Here is a 17,494-nt window from a genome sequence, read left to right as displayed (position 1 = left end):
TCCCACAATTACAGCACAGCATTTTTCAAAATACAATATATTGTACGGTCACAGTAATGTACAATGTATTTCCGCAAGTCGTCCGTTCTATAGTTATATGTAAGTTACAAAATACTAACATCGGCGTGGTACATACGGTGGGATTTGCATGCTTCAATTTGTAACTTTTTTTTTTTTTCCAATTAATTTTAATCAGGTGTAATATATTTGCAGACTTTTTACTTATTGGAACAAACTGTTCAAATAATGGAGTATAATTGCTTATTTCTTTGTGTCTTTGAAGTTGGGGGGCTGATAAATGTATTTCACTCTTTATACACTTTCCGGATTGTACTGTACACCAATTTCCATTAGCCTCTCTAAAACAAAAGCCCTTACCTATTTAATGTAAGACAAAAAGCTGCTCCAGTTGGTCAATGTGTTTTGGCAACCTTGTATCGGTCTTTCTTTTAGTTTGTGTGTTTTTTAGCGATTTGATTATCAGTCTACCCTTTAATTAGTACAGATTGTACTAATAATGTGCCCTACAGCTGAGTATGGGCCTGATTCAGAGCCGTTCGCTATTTGCGGTCGTTCGTTCAAAAACAAGGGGTGGCTATTCAAATGATCCGTACGCACATTGCAGTCTGTTCACACCTCTAAGTCTGAATGAGCGAGCAAAACATACGCTCGTTTATTTGTTAAAAACGCCCCCTGGCCGCTCGCACCATACGTCATGTCCGCTATTTATTAGATTAATCGAGTACATCGACCAGCGTCTGAACTGCTCGCTTTTCTTGTGGTTGGTTTTTGCTACCACAATCTTGCGAGCAGTTCTGGCTATAAAATAACCCAGTGACGTGGTCAATGACGCTGCTGTATTAATTATGCACACCCATAAAACGCCCGTTTTGACCTTTAAGCACGCCTGCGTTCGGATCTCCACTCCCCATTTTCAAGCACCTTCCCCCGTTATCACCCACATATGCCTCATTCTGTCACTCAAAATAGCAGGCATTCGCTATATTGCGAGCACATGAATTTCGGCCGCACTGACTGGTTCGCGCATGCGTATAACGATCCGTACGCATGCGCAGAAGTGCGAACATCGCTCGGAACGAGCGTACTGCCGCTAGCGAGTGGCTCTGAATGAGGGCCTATATTTGTATTTGTGATAGTGTCTTATTTTTCAATTTAAAGCCGCAATTCAAAATAAAAGGTTTTTATTATATTTTCTATTCTTAAAATTGTGATGGCCAAATACAGACACTGTCTCACCTGTGTCTCAGAATGTAATGTAATGGGTAGACGAGGGAGGATTTCACAGTGCAGATAGCTCAGAGGGTCTTTCCGAAGCCTCTCTGCTCATGTGTCATGTGGCTGTGGTTGCCATGGTAGTACCTGACACTGTAGAATTTAAATAATAGCAGCCTGGAAAAAAACAACTATTGATAAATGGTTATTACTAAACTTCTCCTTATAGCCTGCTACAGTGATTTATGTTAAAACATACCTCATTCTTTCATGGTACAGCTGTGTCCCGTATACACTTGCTGCAGTCACGCCAGACAGCCCTTTTCAGCGTGGAAGGTTCAATGTGACGTGGCTTACACCGAGCATCTTTCACCCGATAACGTAACGCTCCACGAAACTGCACTGATCAATTTTATTTGTGACCCTTGTATATCTGTGTGCGACTGAGTCTGACTCTGTATACAAAGCACTGTTGCTGCTTTTTTCCCACGCCAAGTTCTCTTGTGCTTTGTATACAGACTCTGGTGCACACAGATATGCAAGTGTTAAAAATTAATCAGTTCAGACTCATGAAGCGGTTTGTCGCAATCAATTGGGACTAGATGCATTTTAGGGTGAAAAAGATGCTCGTTGCAAGACAAGTCACACGGGACCTGGCTGCTCACTCTGTCCAGGCAACTTGCGGGTAGGTGTTTGTGGACGCATCTGTATTTCTGCTTTAAAGTATGGATGTGCGCCGGACCATTTTTGCCGGATTTGGTTCTAATTCGTCGTCTGGATTTGGATTTGCCAAACTGCGGTGACTGGATTTGGATTTTTTTACAAAAATTAACAAAAAAAAAAGGTAAAACCACATAAATTGGGCTTTTTTTCCCTAGAGTATTATTAACCTCAATAACCTTAATTTCCAGTCATTTACAGTCAATTTAGACCACCTCACAGTTTAAATTATAGTTTTCACCATTATTGGGCAAAGGTTGCAGTGAGCTGACTGGTTACTAAGCGACAAAGCAGCGTCACAGACACCACAGTATAAAGCACATCAATGACACATTGCCACACAGCAGTGGCAGAAATGAAAAGTAGTGCACCCAACCAGTGGGGTACGGCCAGCAGAGTCACAGTACTTGTTTACACAGTGGGCTGCGGCCCAAGGAGTCACAGTGCACAATATTATTCACATTACACCGCATATAGGGCCTGATTCACATTACACCATAAAGTAGTGTCTCTTATTTATGTTACGACACACAGTAGTGCCCCTTTTACACAGTGCCCACAGTATTGACCCTTTTACACAATGCCCACAGTAGTGACCCCTTTTACACAATGCCCACAGTAGTGACCCTTTTACACAATGCCCACAGTAGTAATGCCCCTTATACAATGCCCACAGTAGTAGTGCCACTTACACAATGCCCCTAGTAGTGGTGCCCCCTATGCAGTCCCCTTAGTAGTAGGGCCCCCTATGCAGTGCCCCCAGTAGTAGTATGCCCCCCAGTAGTATGGCCCCCAGTAGTAGTGCCCGCATTAGCATGCCCCCCAGTAGCAGTGCCCCCCGTAGTGTGCCTCCCTTTAGCATGCGCCCAGTAGTATGCCCCCCATTAGCATACCACCCAGTAGTATGCCCCCCCAGTAGCAGTGCCCCCAGTAGTATGCGCTCCAGTAGTATGCCCCCCAGTAGCATGCCCCCTAGTAGTATACCCCCCAGTAGCAGTGCCCCCATTAGCATGCGCCCAGTAGCATGTCTCCCAGTAGCAGTGCCCCCATTATCATGCCCCCCAGTAGCGCCCCCTTAAAAACACACACACACACACACATAAAAAAAAGAAAACTTACCTGAATCCCCGCTCCTGCCGCCGTCCGTCCCGCTCTGCTGCTCTATTACGCGCGGAGGGAGCCGGAAGACTGAGCTCCAACCGGCTCCCTCCGTGCAGCAGCCAATGAGAGTCTGTCTGCCTGACTCTCATTGGCTGCTATTACAAACACACAGCTGCCGCTGGCGGCTGTGTGTTTGATCTGTGTAGGGTAGACCGCTATCACAGCATCTGCCCTACACTAGAGGAGCCCTGACGTTGGATTCTCACGCGAGAATCCGACATCAGGAGGTCGCCGTTCGGCCCCCGAAAGGGGATCAGAGTCAGGCGGGGAACACCCGAACAGGGTTCGTGTGGACTCGGATCCCCTATGTTCTGTGGAATCCGAACGGCTCATCTCTACTTTAAAGCAGGCCATTCAGCTTAAATACAGTAAACTGTACAGTCCGCGGGCACCACCATATTGGAAAAAAGAATTTGAACATATAAATGATTAATAATAATAATAATAATAAAACAAAATGTATAATTTCATTGATGGCGCACAATATTGTGCCATAGCCTGCAGGAGGCGCTGTTTATGGTGAAGTTTTAGTGAATAATCGTGCAAGACTTGACAATAACGTGAAGGTTCTGCAATAATTTTCTTAAGAAAAGTTTTTGTTTTTTTTCCTGCGTCTTATGTTTCATTAGTATCTAGCTGGCTGTGCGTGCGAGTACAACTGCATCCAGAATAAAAAGGGGGATGTTAAGTAATTATGCAGCCCGATTGGTGCAGTCATTAGCGCTACTGTCTCACAGCACCAAGGTCTTGGTTTCGATTCCTACCAAAACCGTAACTGTGGAGTTTGTATGTTCTCCCCATGCTTGCATGGGTTTGGTCCTTCATCCTGGTGCTCCGGTTTCTGCTAAGAATAAAAAAAAAAACATACAGGTGGGTTAATTGGATTCTAACAAAAAAAAATGAAACCTAGTGTATATTGTGTATGTGAAGGGGATATAGATTGCAAGCTGTACCTTGGCAGGGACCGATGTGAATGACTGAAATATTCTCTGTAAGGTGCTGCAGAATATGTGTGCGCTATATAAACACCTGTGTAAGATTGCAGAGTACCGAGGACACTTCCACTATGGTTCTTTAAATTTGCCATTGCAGTTACTGTGGAATTGGAGGCTGATTAGAGGGGCAGGTTTAATGCCAATTAATTTTAGCCCTGCAAGAGTACACTAAGTGGTAAGTCTGGGAGCAGAGCATGTTATACAGGTGGAAGGGGTCCTATTTTGGGGGCCTGGTGCTGTATTTGGTGTAGGAGGCCAATTAAACTAGTTTCTATTGCTGCTTTTAGGACAGGGCCCTTTAAACAAAGGCTTTTTCATGCAGTTTCCCCGCCGTTTGCTTATGATTTCCTAAATCGTCCCTGCAGGAGGTGTACGGTCTACTGATCACTTGTTTGAGCTGGTTGAAGGCGCGGGCTCCTGCCAGAGTAAATATGTGAGGTCATCGTGTAGCTCAGCATAATGCTGTATGTGGGCTCAGTTATGCTAAAATAGTATATCCTGCCTGGCTCGCAGATGGGTTTTTCTGTGCGTAGCCGTCACCTTGAGGTTGGAGTTTCTCTAGATCATGGCAAGTTATGAGCTAGTCCACTTGTCTTCTACTGTAAGGTCTGCTTTGCGACCGTAATGTTGGTTTATACCACCAGCTTTTAAGTAACTGAATCCCCCCCCCTCTCCCCTCCTTTTCGTGTTACAGATCCCGTAGATGTTTACAACGAAACTGAATCAAACGAAACAAAATACTTGAACATGACAGGTGACCTGGGCACAGGACACCAGCAAGAGCCCAACGGAAGGCACCGGCAGCTGAGCGAAGGGGTCCAGCGGCCAGTAGTGGTGATGGGCAGAGACGACGGCCTCAAGAACACCGTTTTTAAGACCACTAAGAGGGGACCTCCCCGCCAGCCCCCCAACCACTTTGACATCAATGAGCACCTTCCCTGGATGATTGTACTTTTCCTGCTGCTCGTACTGGTGATTATCGTGGTTTGTAGCGTCAGGAAGAGCTCCCGCACGCTCAAGAAGGGGCCAAAGCAGGACCCGAGTTCCATCGTGGAAAAAGCCGGATTCAAGAAGTCCACAGCCCTGACCCAAAACCGTGAGAAGTGGATCTACTACTGCAACGGCCACGGTGAGTAAGACCACTGGTGTGATTTTTGTTTTACTGCTGGTTTTAGTTCTGGTCTTTCCTTCTCAGTGACTTCTTATCTTTTACGTAATATCTTTTTATAAAGGCCCTGTGACCCAGCATTACTCAGTCAGTGATTAAATCATTACAATTTTGTGTATTAGAAAATTATTCCCAACGTATATGGGATAGGGGCCCTGATTCAGAGCCGGACGCTCTGACAGAGCGCTCGCTCTGAATCACGGCCGTCCCTGCTCCTTTTTGGAGCCGCCTCCACAGCTATAGCGAGCGGCCAAAATGATGGTCAAGACCATTGCGACCATCGGGCTTGCGACTAGACCCTGCAGTAGGGTCTCGCTGCCGCAAGCCCAGGAGTGCTTTTGGCTCTGTCAGAGCCAAAAGCACTCCCACTGACATCACTAGTGATGTCAGTGGGGCCGGACCCAGACGGTAGGCGTTCCCATGGGAACGCCTCCGCCTGGGCAGCCACACCCACCAAAGGGGGCGTGCTGTCAATCACCATCGACAGCACGCACCCTTTGGTGCGAGACCCTTAACGACGGCTTGGCCGTCGTTATTCAGGTCTCGCGCATGCGCACGACGGAGCCGCCTCCGTCGTGCGCATGCTCACTTGGGCACCGTCTGACTCAGGTTTAGGGTCTCACTATGGGCCGATGTATTAAATTAGTGTTGCGGTTGGGCAGTCCCATCAAACAAAACTGCAGTTTTTGGAGGATTGCTGTTTTTGTTTTCGGTGTTATGTTTTAAGATATCGGAGATTCAGGGGTATATTTACTAAAGCGAGCGTTTTTAGAAGTGGCGATGTTGCCCATAGCAACCAGTCAGATTCTAGCAATTATCTTCTAGAAAGGTGCCAGTTAAATCTTAAGTAGAATTTGATTGGTTGCTATGGGCAACATCTAAAAACTCTCACTTTAGTAAATTTACCCCTTCTTGAAGGTGCTAGTTAAATGTTAAGTAGAATCTGATTGGTTGATGAACCGGGAAAGAGACTCTTAACACGTTCCAAGCTAAAATATTTTCTTGTTACAGAGATAAGCAGTGATACGATTACAGGGGAAATTAGTGATTTATTACTGCATAGGCCCATAAGCATTTAAAAGCGTGAGTTCTGTTGTTATGGCAACGGATTTGTTCTAACTATATACCTGATTCTGTCAGCTGCTGGTCCAACCAGGTTTGGGTAGGGGATCGGGATGCCGGCTGTCTGGATCCGGAGTCTGCATCTTAACTGATGTTGGGATTCCGGCGCTTGGTGTTCTGGCCGGGATTTAGACCGCCGGCCTCCCATGCGACAGTCACATAACTACTGTCCGGTCCAACCATATATTCTCATAATAACTAGGAACCCAATGTAGGGCAATAGAGAAGGAACAACTGGTGTGTAATGTTATTATTATGCTTCATTTACAGGAAACATTACAGTAATTAAAAGGGAGTATATTATGAATTAAAACCTGTACCCAGAATCACTGAGCCTGTATGAATAAAAGGTGAAGGATTCCATATATAGATCTTTATAAATGCAGCAACTTCTCTTCGTTTCAAAAAGAATCTGCTTTATTCCAGAATCAAAGGAGACCCTCTCCTCCCTAGCACACATGAGGGCTGTGTTGGAAGGAGAATGTCCTGCTTCCTTACCACTGCTTTTCAGATCCAGAACCCCTTTGAGCCTCGGCTATTGTCCGGCTGTTCTGTGGCTTTCTCTGGTTCACAGAAAATAACATCTATCCTGTGTCCTGTCCCACCAATGCCATACCAGGGGCCTTCATCCTCTTTCAAACATGACCTGATGATGATGGCAGTATGATGCGTTGGACATTTAGGAGGGGTGGGAGTGAAGAAGATCTCACCGTCAGAGGAAAGTTAGCAGGCAATGGCTTTCTGTAGAGGATAGTATGCCGGCCTGCTGCTTGGCTCAGACACATTTATGCTGGGGGTCTCCAAAATCCTGGGGGATCATCTCTTTATATAAACAGTTTTCACAGTTTAAAAAAAAAAAAAAAAAACTCTATTAAATGTGTCAGTATAAAAATATGGTGAAGATTTCCCAGTGAGTTAGGGGGAAAGTTTTTTTTTTTTTTTTTTTTTTTTTTTTAAATTTTAACTTGTTATTAATGAATGTCCTTAGCTCACTGCTGTCTTCATGTAACGCAGGATCAGGAATATGAACTACTGTAGCATGGTGTGTTCCCAACAGCCAGCTTATTTATAGAAAATATATCTAAAAAATGGGACTCCGGTAAATGTGCGTGACATCACAAGATAACTGGTACACGTATAATATTAGGGGAAATCCCCTCCTTGTGCACCACTAATAAGCTGTGCTTGTTTTCTCTGTCTCTCTGGTGCAGTAGTTGTCCATGTCATTTTAAGGTCTTGCTTTTAATAGCTTTAAGGGGCCAGTCCCCCCCTCCCATAGCTGCCTTACAGATGAACTGGGGTATAGCAGAATTGGAGCTGTGACTCTTTATCTAAACACCCACCGATCAGCGTATACACTTCCATAACCCTGAAATAGTGACCTGGCCCCATAGTGCGTATCTCACGTTCCTCTAATCGGCAACGCTGCGACATTGCAATGTAATGTTCCGGGCTGGTGGCAAAGTGCTCACAGTTATTAATCATTTTTAAGACCTTTGACTTGTATTTATTATTCTGCAAAGTCTGTTAAATTATCTTCAAGGAAGCATTACCATCTCTGAATGGGCAATTTAAATGATATTATGGATATTAGCTGTAGTTGCTATGGCAATGGCAGCAAATGGCCAACACTACTATATAGAAACGTCAGGTTCACTCTAAGAATGGAATAATATATAATTGTGCTCTAACCTTTCTGGCCCTTATCGAGCCAAAAAAAAAAAAAAAAGTTTAGAAATTTTGGGGGAGATGTGTCAAGGTTTGGAGAGAGCGATAAAGTGGAGAAATTGCTCATGGCAACCAATCGGCATCTAACTGTCATCATAGACTGCGCTAGATAAATGACTGTTGTAAAGTTTGATGTGTCTATGAGGGAACTGTATCAAAGCTTGGAGAGAGATAAAATACCACCAAGCAATCAGTCATTGTTCAAAACCAGCCTGTACAATAACAGCTAGAAGCTGATTGGTTGGTTCTTTCTCTCTCCAAGCTTTGGTACATCTCCCCCCATCCCTAAATATTTTCCCATATCAAATATAGCAGCTTGCACTAAAGGCAGCTTCCCCCTTGCTTTCTCTGCACCGCTTATCATTATAAACGCACCACTGATTAGCTCTGGAATGTAATAGATGAATTATGCACCTTTTTTGTCGTTGGTCCATAACCTATTAGGAATAACCCTTATGTATAATGAGACCGTTCGGTGTAGGGATCGATGATCCTTATTGCAAATAGCCATTGCACTTGAGTTCTTGGGGCCACGGACAGCAAGTATGTAGCGTTGTCCTTTTTGTGCTCTAATTACACCATGTTTAATCCCTCCATTTATCAATACAGGTTGAGTCTCCGATATCCAAAATGCTTGGGACCAGGGGTATTTTGGATAACGGAATATTCCGTATTTTAGAATATTTGCATATCATAATGAAATATCTTGGGAATGCATTTATGTGTTTTATACACCTTATACACACAGCCTGCAGGTCATTTTATACAGTATTTTCAATAATTTTGTGGCTCAAGCAAAGTTTGTGTACATACATAAAATACAGGTATGTTTCATATACACCTTATACACACAGCCTGAAGGTCATTTTATACAATATTTGTAATAATTTGTGCCTTAGACAAAGTTTTTGTGTACATTGAACCATCACAAATCAAAGGTTTCATTATCTCAGTCATGCCAAAAAAAATCCGTACTTAGGAATATTCCGTATTTCGAAATATTTGGATATGGGAGACTCAATCTGTACTACATAGGGCTAAGGCTAAACAGAGTATGTCCGATTAAAAAAGAAAGAAAGCTATTTGCGCAGGTCACGCGTTAGACAATTCTATAATCGTTCTGGGCTGTCTGCTGTGCTGGATTCTACGGTAGGCATCCCGGCTGTTGCACTAAGATACTGGAGCCTGGTATAATCTGCTAGTGCACAGGTTCTCAAACTCGGTCCTCAGGACCCCAACAGTGCATGTTTTCCAGGTCTCCTCACAGAATCAAGTGAAATAATTAGCTCCACCTGGGGATCTTTTAAAATGTGTCCTTGAGTTATGAGTACACCTGTGCCCCTGCTAGGAGACCTACAAAATGTGAACAGTGTGGGGTCCTGAGGACCGTGTTTGAGAACCACTGTGCTAGTGGATCTAAGAAAGAAAACATTTTTTTTTTATTTATCAAAGTGGAACTAGTTATGGAACTAGAAAATGAAAATGCTTATTTAAAAACTCAGCACATGGGTTACTGTATAATTCCTTATATCAATTCTCAATGTGCTTATTTTAATGTACATTTGTTAAGTTGTGACCGTCCTCTGCCATATAAGTAAAGCTAATCAGAGTACATTGCTGTAAAGACAGGAGACAGGAAAATACCTTCCCCCGACCCTGCCGATGTTGCACGCTAGCTGTGATCGTTCTGTTGGGGACAGTCCTGACAGGAATGGAGTCTGTTACCAATGACACCAAATTGGGGTGGGTTCACCATTAGAAAACTTAGTGTATATAGGCGTTGAAGGAATTTGGTAGCAAAATGAAGGCTGGGGAAGGTGCAGTAGGTGTGTGTGACCACACACAGGGCAAGATGTTGCACTCGCAGGATACAGAGCAGTGTAAAACCACTGTACCTCTAAAGGGGTCCATTCAATTAAAGGTCGAAGTGTCGTCGCAACAGTGTGAAAACGCCAGCAGCAGTACCTCATCCTGCCCCCGACTCACTCCGGACTCTCAGATACTTGTACGCATCCCCTATGTCTGCGAGCCCAGGTTTGGGATATAAAGGACACTATAGCTCTATCTGCCTACAGTGCACGCATCCTGAATAAGCAGCTGTGTGTGTGTGTGTATATATGTGTGCGTGCTCTCCTGTATTCAGTATATGCTCAGGTGCTACAGACATGGGTGCTTGTATGCTAGCAGACGTAGGTAGCTCCTGTCCACCTACATCGCCGACTCTCAGAAGTTGTTATGGACCCTGAAATTTTCACGATGATTCCGGCGGAACTTGTTCCGGCTTTAGGTGATAAGACTTTGGGGAGACCGGGTTTGTCATTTCGTTTCGTTTTAGTTCACAATGTCCAAAATGGTCTGTTCTTTCTTGGGGAACTGTCCTCTCTCCAGACTTCCCTCTTCCTCAGTTATCCAGCACTCCCTCGTTGTGTCTGGATCGGTTTAGAAATGTCCTTTTTGATGTTTTAAATAATTGGGCGGCTGATCCTTTCATTATTCCTCCAATTTGACCTTATATCCAAACACTGATGCAGTTTTCTCCCCTGTCCCATTCAGGGTTTGCGCGTCATTGGCATTGCTTAAAAGAATTAAAAAGGACACTTTGATGGGAGAATGTTACGCACGCTCTCTATACTATGTATAGCATATGTGTAATTTCCACTTGGCTAGGAGCGCCCTTCATCTGCCCAGCTTCTCTTATTGGCCAGTGCAAACGTTTACGCCCCTACGTTGGTCCGCAAATCCGAGCGCTTCCCTGTGTACAGCTAGACCTTGGGTTTCTAACCGGTGAAGAAGAAAGGTCAGAGCCACCTTGGTAACCCTAGTAGAGTCATTTAGTAGAATACATAAGTCATCCAGTAGAATATACTGTATGTTGTAACTAGAAGACACCACGTCATTAAATATTAACATGACAATACCGGAGAGTAAGAATAGACCATGATGATGTCATCAGTATACAGAGGATAAAGAGCAATTGTATTGTGCATTTTGGTCTGTAGTGGGGTTTGGGCGACTCCTTTATAAACCCCCTACTGCCTGTTTCTTACATAGTCTCGGTCAGGTGTTGTTCCCAACGACCTTCAGCCCAGCTGACCTGCACATACTGCGGCTCTGTACACCTTCCTATGTTATGGTGGTTATGATTAAACATTAAACGGAAAGAGATCTCTAATGACCTTCCTTTCCCCTCATTAGCAGAGAAATATGTTGTTTGTCAGCTTGCTCCCAGGATTTATGGTATCTAATAGCTATAGCATAAAAAAAACATTTTAGCCCAGCGTGCCCTGGGGAGGGGGTTTCATGAGAACAGACTTCTGAATCTCACACTTGTTTGTCTCGCTGGTTATATGCAGCGTTTAGGGGGGGGCAACTTTAAACCAGCTGCACGAGGCCTTTAGATGTGGGAGTAGCGTTTCTATTTACAGCTTACAAACGTACGGGCTGTGAAATTCGCACGGCTTTAATCCTAGGAAATTCCCACAGACGCTGTTTCCCCATTTTTATTTTTTTTAAAGTTCTTTTAGATGTGGCTCTTTTTTTTTTTTTCTTTTTAAACAACGCATGCGGCTCTTTATCTCTCAACGTGACTAGTTTGTGCCCGAGAGCCTTCGCCGTTGTTTTGCGCAAGTAATGGGAAAAACGTAGTAAGGGCAATATTTTTATTTTTTTTGGCTAATTGATATGTTTTTGTTTTTTTTATCCCTGGTGTAATTCAAAATATTCAATCAGCAGGGGCGTTCTGCTCTCTCAATGTCCGAGCACTGAGTAAGCCATTTGTTTATTACTCTGGGGTGTCCAATAAATCGACCGAATTACAACAAACCATGAATGAGCGTCCAGATCCTTGTCCTTCTCCGAAGCGTAAATGCTTGCACAATCCAACATGATAGATAAAGGAGGCTTATGTACTTTTGAGTCCCGTTGTACCTTTCCTAAAGGGATCACTGTGCCCTCGTTTTGCAAAGCGGAATACAATGGCCTCTGTCTATACCCTTCCTAACCACTCCCTTACGGGCACAAATGATCGTCATAATTACTTTAACAAGCCCTTAATAAAATCTTAATGAACAGGACAAGGCTTCAATTTTTGCAATAAACTAACGTTGCTTATAGTATTCCCATATTATTTCACGTGATGCATTGGCCAGAAATGTAGATGATTTTTATGTACAGTAGTATATTCCCTAGGATGCTTGAGTAAACACTGGTAATATAATATACAGATGTGGTGTCATACACTATTGCTGCAGTTGCTCCAAACAGCCCTTCTCAGCGCTCTAGGTCCAGCAAAATGATGCGTAAAACCGCTTCACGAGACTGCACTGTTCAATTTGATATGCAACACTTGTATATCTGTATGTGCCTGAGGCTAAATCTTTATACGAAGCGATATGATGCAGCGGACGCGGGTTTTTGTTCCATGCCAACGTCCCTTGTGCTTCGTATACAGACCCAGTCGCACACAGATATACAAGTGTGTCATATGAAATTAATCCGTGCAGTCTCGTGAAGAGGTTTGTCGCATCCATTTGCAACTAAGACGCATTTTCAGGGGAAAAAAATGCTCAGCGCAAGCAGAGTTGCACGAGACTTGGCGGCTCACTCATGCTGCTGGGCGTATTGAGGCTAGGTGTACAGTATGAGGACACAGCTGTATAACGCTGGGAGTTGTTGTGTCTGTGTGTGGAGTGAACGGTTTTTTACAGTAGGATGAAAGATTTGGAAAACCAATTCCTTGGTCTTCTGAAATACGATGGGACTCTCCTATTCGGCTGAATGTGAGATTTAATGGTGTGATTGTCTTAGAAATCATTCTGCAGGCATGTGTATCAAAGAAATGCATTGGTTTGTTTTTTTTCTTATTTTTATAACATATTGTGCAGCCTGTCTGTTTCTTTTATGTTCGTTTGGTAATGATTGAGTTGTATTTATTGCAAAGCTGTTTTGCCATAATACTCCTTTATTCTTTTTTATTATATTGCACAATAGCCTCTTGTACTTTTGGGGAGAGAAAAAGCAGAACCTGTCTGCTAGTGATATCCGGTCGTATTGATTTTCTTTAGACGCTTGTTGCCACACTCGGGGAAGAAAATTGCTTTCACCGTTTTTGCTCCGGTGCTTTGGATTCAGCAGCTGCATATTAATGGTTCATGAAGGAAACTGCAGCTTATTGAACCTCGTGCTAAATGCCGTCACTGTAAAATACAAGGACACAAATCTATAAAATTAATGGATGAAGGAATTTAAGATCAGATTTAAAAACGCGCATTTCCTTCACAACAAGGTTCCAAGAAGTAGTTGAAGTTATTTTTGGTTCCGCATTGCCCATTTATAGAGCCCTTAGGACTGATTACAGTTGTTCTTACTGCCCTGAATGGGCCGATATCTGACCCTTATTGACTGTCCTTCTAGTGCAGGACTTGGACAGACAGCGGAGCTAGAATTTTAATTATCACGGTTTTGTCAGCAAATAGAGTACTGTACTGATATCGACTGCAACAACTGGCAATAATCTAGTATCGATAAAAACTGTATCCGATGAAAATTGTAACCACAAGAGGCAGCTTTTCAATATAGTCTCTGGCTGATATCTCTTTTATGGGCCTATTTATCATTTAATATTTGCTGCATATTCCCTGAAAACACCCATTTACGGGGGATACTAGCATATATTAAGTATCCCCTAGATGTATTATGGAGGGATTGCAGCAGATATCTCTAATATCTCTATTTCTGACAGCAGATGCAACCCCAATAGGTTTCTATGGGGGATGCTATGCTATCAGTTTTACCAAGCTCTGGAAAAATTACCGGGAGAGGGTTCCTGAGGAAACCGCCGGCAATGGCCCTCGGGCATGCATGGTCTGTAGACCACACGTGCGCAGGAGTCCCAACACAGGCGTGAAGAGACTGCTGGTTCAGTCACTTCGCTCTGCGTACATCACGGGGACGGGCTTCTTTCAGAGCTCCCTGTCCCTGCAAGTGCTATTTAATACATACTGCATACGGCAATGCAATCAAATATCACGCCCAGATTGCATTGCAAATGTTGTTATTGATAAATGGGCCCCTTAAAAGAAAAGCCAGCTTTGGGACAATTCCCAAGTAGCGATTTGATGGTAGTCCCATTCCTGAAATCTGCTAATGGCATATTGTAAAGTAAAGACAGAACTAATACAGCTTTTCATTTACTTCCAGGCTGATGTTTAGTTGGCTTTGTAACCATGCCATGGTTCAGATTGTGGCACCTACCTGCTGCTGGCATGTCTTTACGTCTAAGAGTGGGCAGAACATTCTAGTGCGATGTTCTCCTCTGTCAGTGAAGAGGGATTATAGACCTAAATGAGATGGTTCATTCAAACCTGTAAGTGTTCAGTAAATGAGACCTCTGGCTGTGACGGCTACACACTCAATCTAGTTACCCGTAGTGTTCCCACCACCTCTGATCCGTAGCGCTGTGGGTTCTGTAGGTGGCTGTGTGTCATCTGGGTGTGGTATAAGAGATAGACAGTAATTAGTTAGACAATTTCTAGATAGACACCAGATGTTAGACAGGGAAAAAAGTTAGACACAAACAAAAGTCAGACAGGTTAAAGTTCGACACGTAAAAAGGTCGACAGGTACAAAAGGTCGACAGGGTCAAAAGTTCGACATGAAAATGGTCAACTATATACTTTTTTTCTTCTAGTCCTAATCTTCACCCTAACCCTCCCTCCTGGTGCCTAACCCTAACCATCTGGGTAAGTGCCTAACCCTCCACTAAGTGCCTAAACCTAACCCTAATCCTAAAAAGCAAACAAAAAAATGTGTCGACCATTTTTGTGTTGATCTTTTTCATGTCAAACTTTTGACCCTGCCGACCTGTAGTACCTGTCGCCCTTTTTACATGTCTAACTTTAGTGTATCTGACTTTTGTCTGTGTCGAACTTTTATCCTTGTCTAACTATTAACTGTCTGACATCTGGTGTCTATCTAGACATTGTCTAACTAATTTCTGTCTGTCTATAGTCCGGAACCCGTGTCATCCAGCACTAGAAATTTTCTCCCAGTGGTTTGGAGTGTTGTCAGATACAAGTCATCACTGCTCTGTTACCTACTTTTGGAATAGGTCTCTAAGTGAACAAATCCTTTACATTGAAGCAACTGGCGACATGACGATATTGTTGGTCTGTATGCAGAATGCCACGTACCTTTTGCCGAACGTTACTGATTGTTAATTGAATAGATAAGACCATGATGACTTTAAGCCATTACAATGTTCCTCTGCTTGTGCAGGTATTGACATTCTGAAGCTGGTGGCAGCCCAGGTTGGCAGTCAGTGGCAAGATATCTACCAGTTCCTGTGCAATGCCAACGAGCACGAAGTGGCGGCCTTCTCCAATGACTACACGGCGGATCATGAGCGGGCCTATGCGGCGTTGCAGCACTGGACTATCCGAGGTCCCGAAGCCAGTCTGGCCAAACTCATCAGTGCTTTACGCCAACATCGGCGCAATGACGTGGTGGAGAAGATCCGGGGCCTCATGGAGGATACCGTCCAGGTAACATCAACTTTTTTTTAAGAATTGATAGCACCGTACAGTTGTGGTTCAACAGGCACAGAGTTTATTCGGTGCGTCTTGATGCTCCTGTACTACATTGGTACATGTTATGTCAGTGATTGGGTTCTAACACAAAGAAGGCCTTCAAAGTAGCGTTACGCTTTTAGAAAGATCATAGCAACGTATTAAGTTCTGATGAGTCCAGTGGTCGACAAAATGGCTGCTTGCTAAGTTTTCTCACTTTGCTGTATTAACCGAACATTTAAGTATTCAGAAAATAACTGAGGGATACGAGCAAATTTTAAGATTTATTGAAATGTTTATAATGTAAGTGTGCAATTTTGAGGCCTAGACCTTTTTTTGTTTATTGCTGAAATGCAAAGCAGAGGCACTGCATTAATATTTCATGCATGGTTTTTTTTTTTTTTTAAGGTTTCCATTGATTTTATATTTAGGAGTCTTGCAAATGTTTTGGTTGAGTTTTCAAATCCCCACTGGTCTTTAGCAGGTGCCGTGTATAAGGTAAAAGGTGGGATATTCATATGCAGTTTATTGCAATATACACGGTGACTTTTCCTTTGGCCAATGTAGTTTCCGCTAATCATGGCGTGCAACCCTGCAGTCACATGACCGATTTTGAAGGTTTTACGTGTATTTTGGTAAAGATAAGAGGCTGTTATTGCACTTTTATGTTTTATCTGACACCTGTATGTACTATCCTCTGTAAACAAACCACACCCACGTGACACAGAACTGACTTCATAGAATTTTATGATGGAATTTGTAGATAAAACACAACTAGCTATGAGTTGTGCATGGATTATACTAACAGCAAAGATTAGGGCTGCTGTATAACCTACTGTGTACTGTTAAAATGACCTGTAGAGTTTAACCAGCTACTGTCCACGCTTTAGATCAACACTATTGCCTCACATTATTCCATTGCCTTACACAGCATACCATAACGATCCTCCTACAATGCACTAGCCAGTGATCCCCCCAGTGCATACACAGTATACCCGCCACCCTCCTACAGTGCACTAGCCAGTGATCTCCCCAGTGCATACACAGTATACCAGCCAACGATCCTCCTACAGTGCACTAGCCAGTGATCCCCCCAGTGCATACACACAGTATACCAGCCACCCTCCTACAGTGCACTAGCCAGTGATCCCTCCCCACATACTGTACACAGTACACCAGCCAGTGACTCTCCTACAGTGCACTAGCCAGTGATCCCCCCCCCCCAGTGTATACACACAGTATACCAGCCACCCTCCTTCAGTGCACTAGCCAGTGATCCCTCCCCACATACTGTACACACAGTACACCAGCCAGTGATCTCCCCAGTGCATACACAGTATACCAGCCACCCTCCTACAGAGCACTAGCCAGTGATCCCTCCCCACATACTGTACACACAGTGCACTAGCCAGTGACCCTCCTACAGTGCACTAGCCAGTGATCCCCCAGTGCATACACACAGTATACCAGCCAACGATCCTCCTACAGTGCACTAGCCAGTGATCCCCCCAGTGCATACACAGTATACCAGCCACCCTCCTACAGTGCACTAGCCAGTGATCCCCCCAGTGCATACACAGTATACCAGCCACCCTCCTACAGTGCACTAGCCAGTGATCCCTCCCCACATACTGTACACACAGTGCAGTAGCCAGTGATCCCCCAGTGCATACACACAGTATACCAGCCATTCTCCTACAGTGCACTAGCCAGTGATCTCCCCAGTGCATACACAGTATACCAGCCACCCTCCTACAGTGCACTAGCCAGTGATCTCCCCAGTGCATACACACAGTATACCA

At 43.9% G+C, this 17,494-nt stretch overlaps 1 protein-coding gene across 1 annotated transcript in view; it reads left to right on the top strand.

Moving 5' to 3' along the window:
- Positions 1 to 17,494, top strand: part of TNFRSF21 (TNF receptor superfamily member 21) — a 94,729-nt gene that overhangs the window by 38,691 nt on the left and 38,544 nt on the right. Inside the window, exons 3-4 of the mRNA XM_088467273.1 lie at positions 4,804 to 5,238; positions 15,403 to 15,668. Coding sequence (XP_088323399.1) covers positions 4,804 to 5,238; positions 15,403 to 15,668 — 701 coding nt within the window. The remainder of the gene's footprint in view (positions 1 to 4,803; positions 5,239 to 15,402; positions 15,669 to 17,494) is intronic.

This window comes from Taudactylus pleione, unplaced genomic scaffold (genome assembly GCF_031769625.1).
Source record: "Taudactylus pleione unplaced genomic scaffold, aTauple2 ptg000070l, whole genome shotgun sequence".
NCBI classification, from domain to species: domain Eukaryota; kingdom Metazoa; phylum Chordata; class Amphibia; order Anura; family Myobatrachidae; genus Taudactylus; species Taudactylus pleione.
Note: the sequence above shows the minus strand (reverse complement) of the source record. Positions and strands in the feature narration are given on the sequence as shown.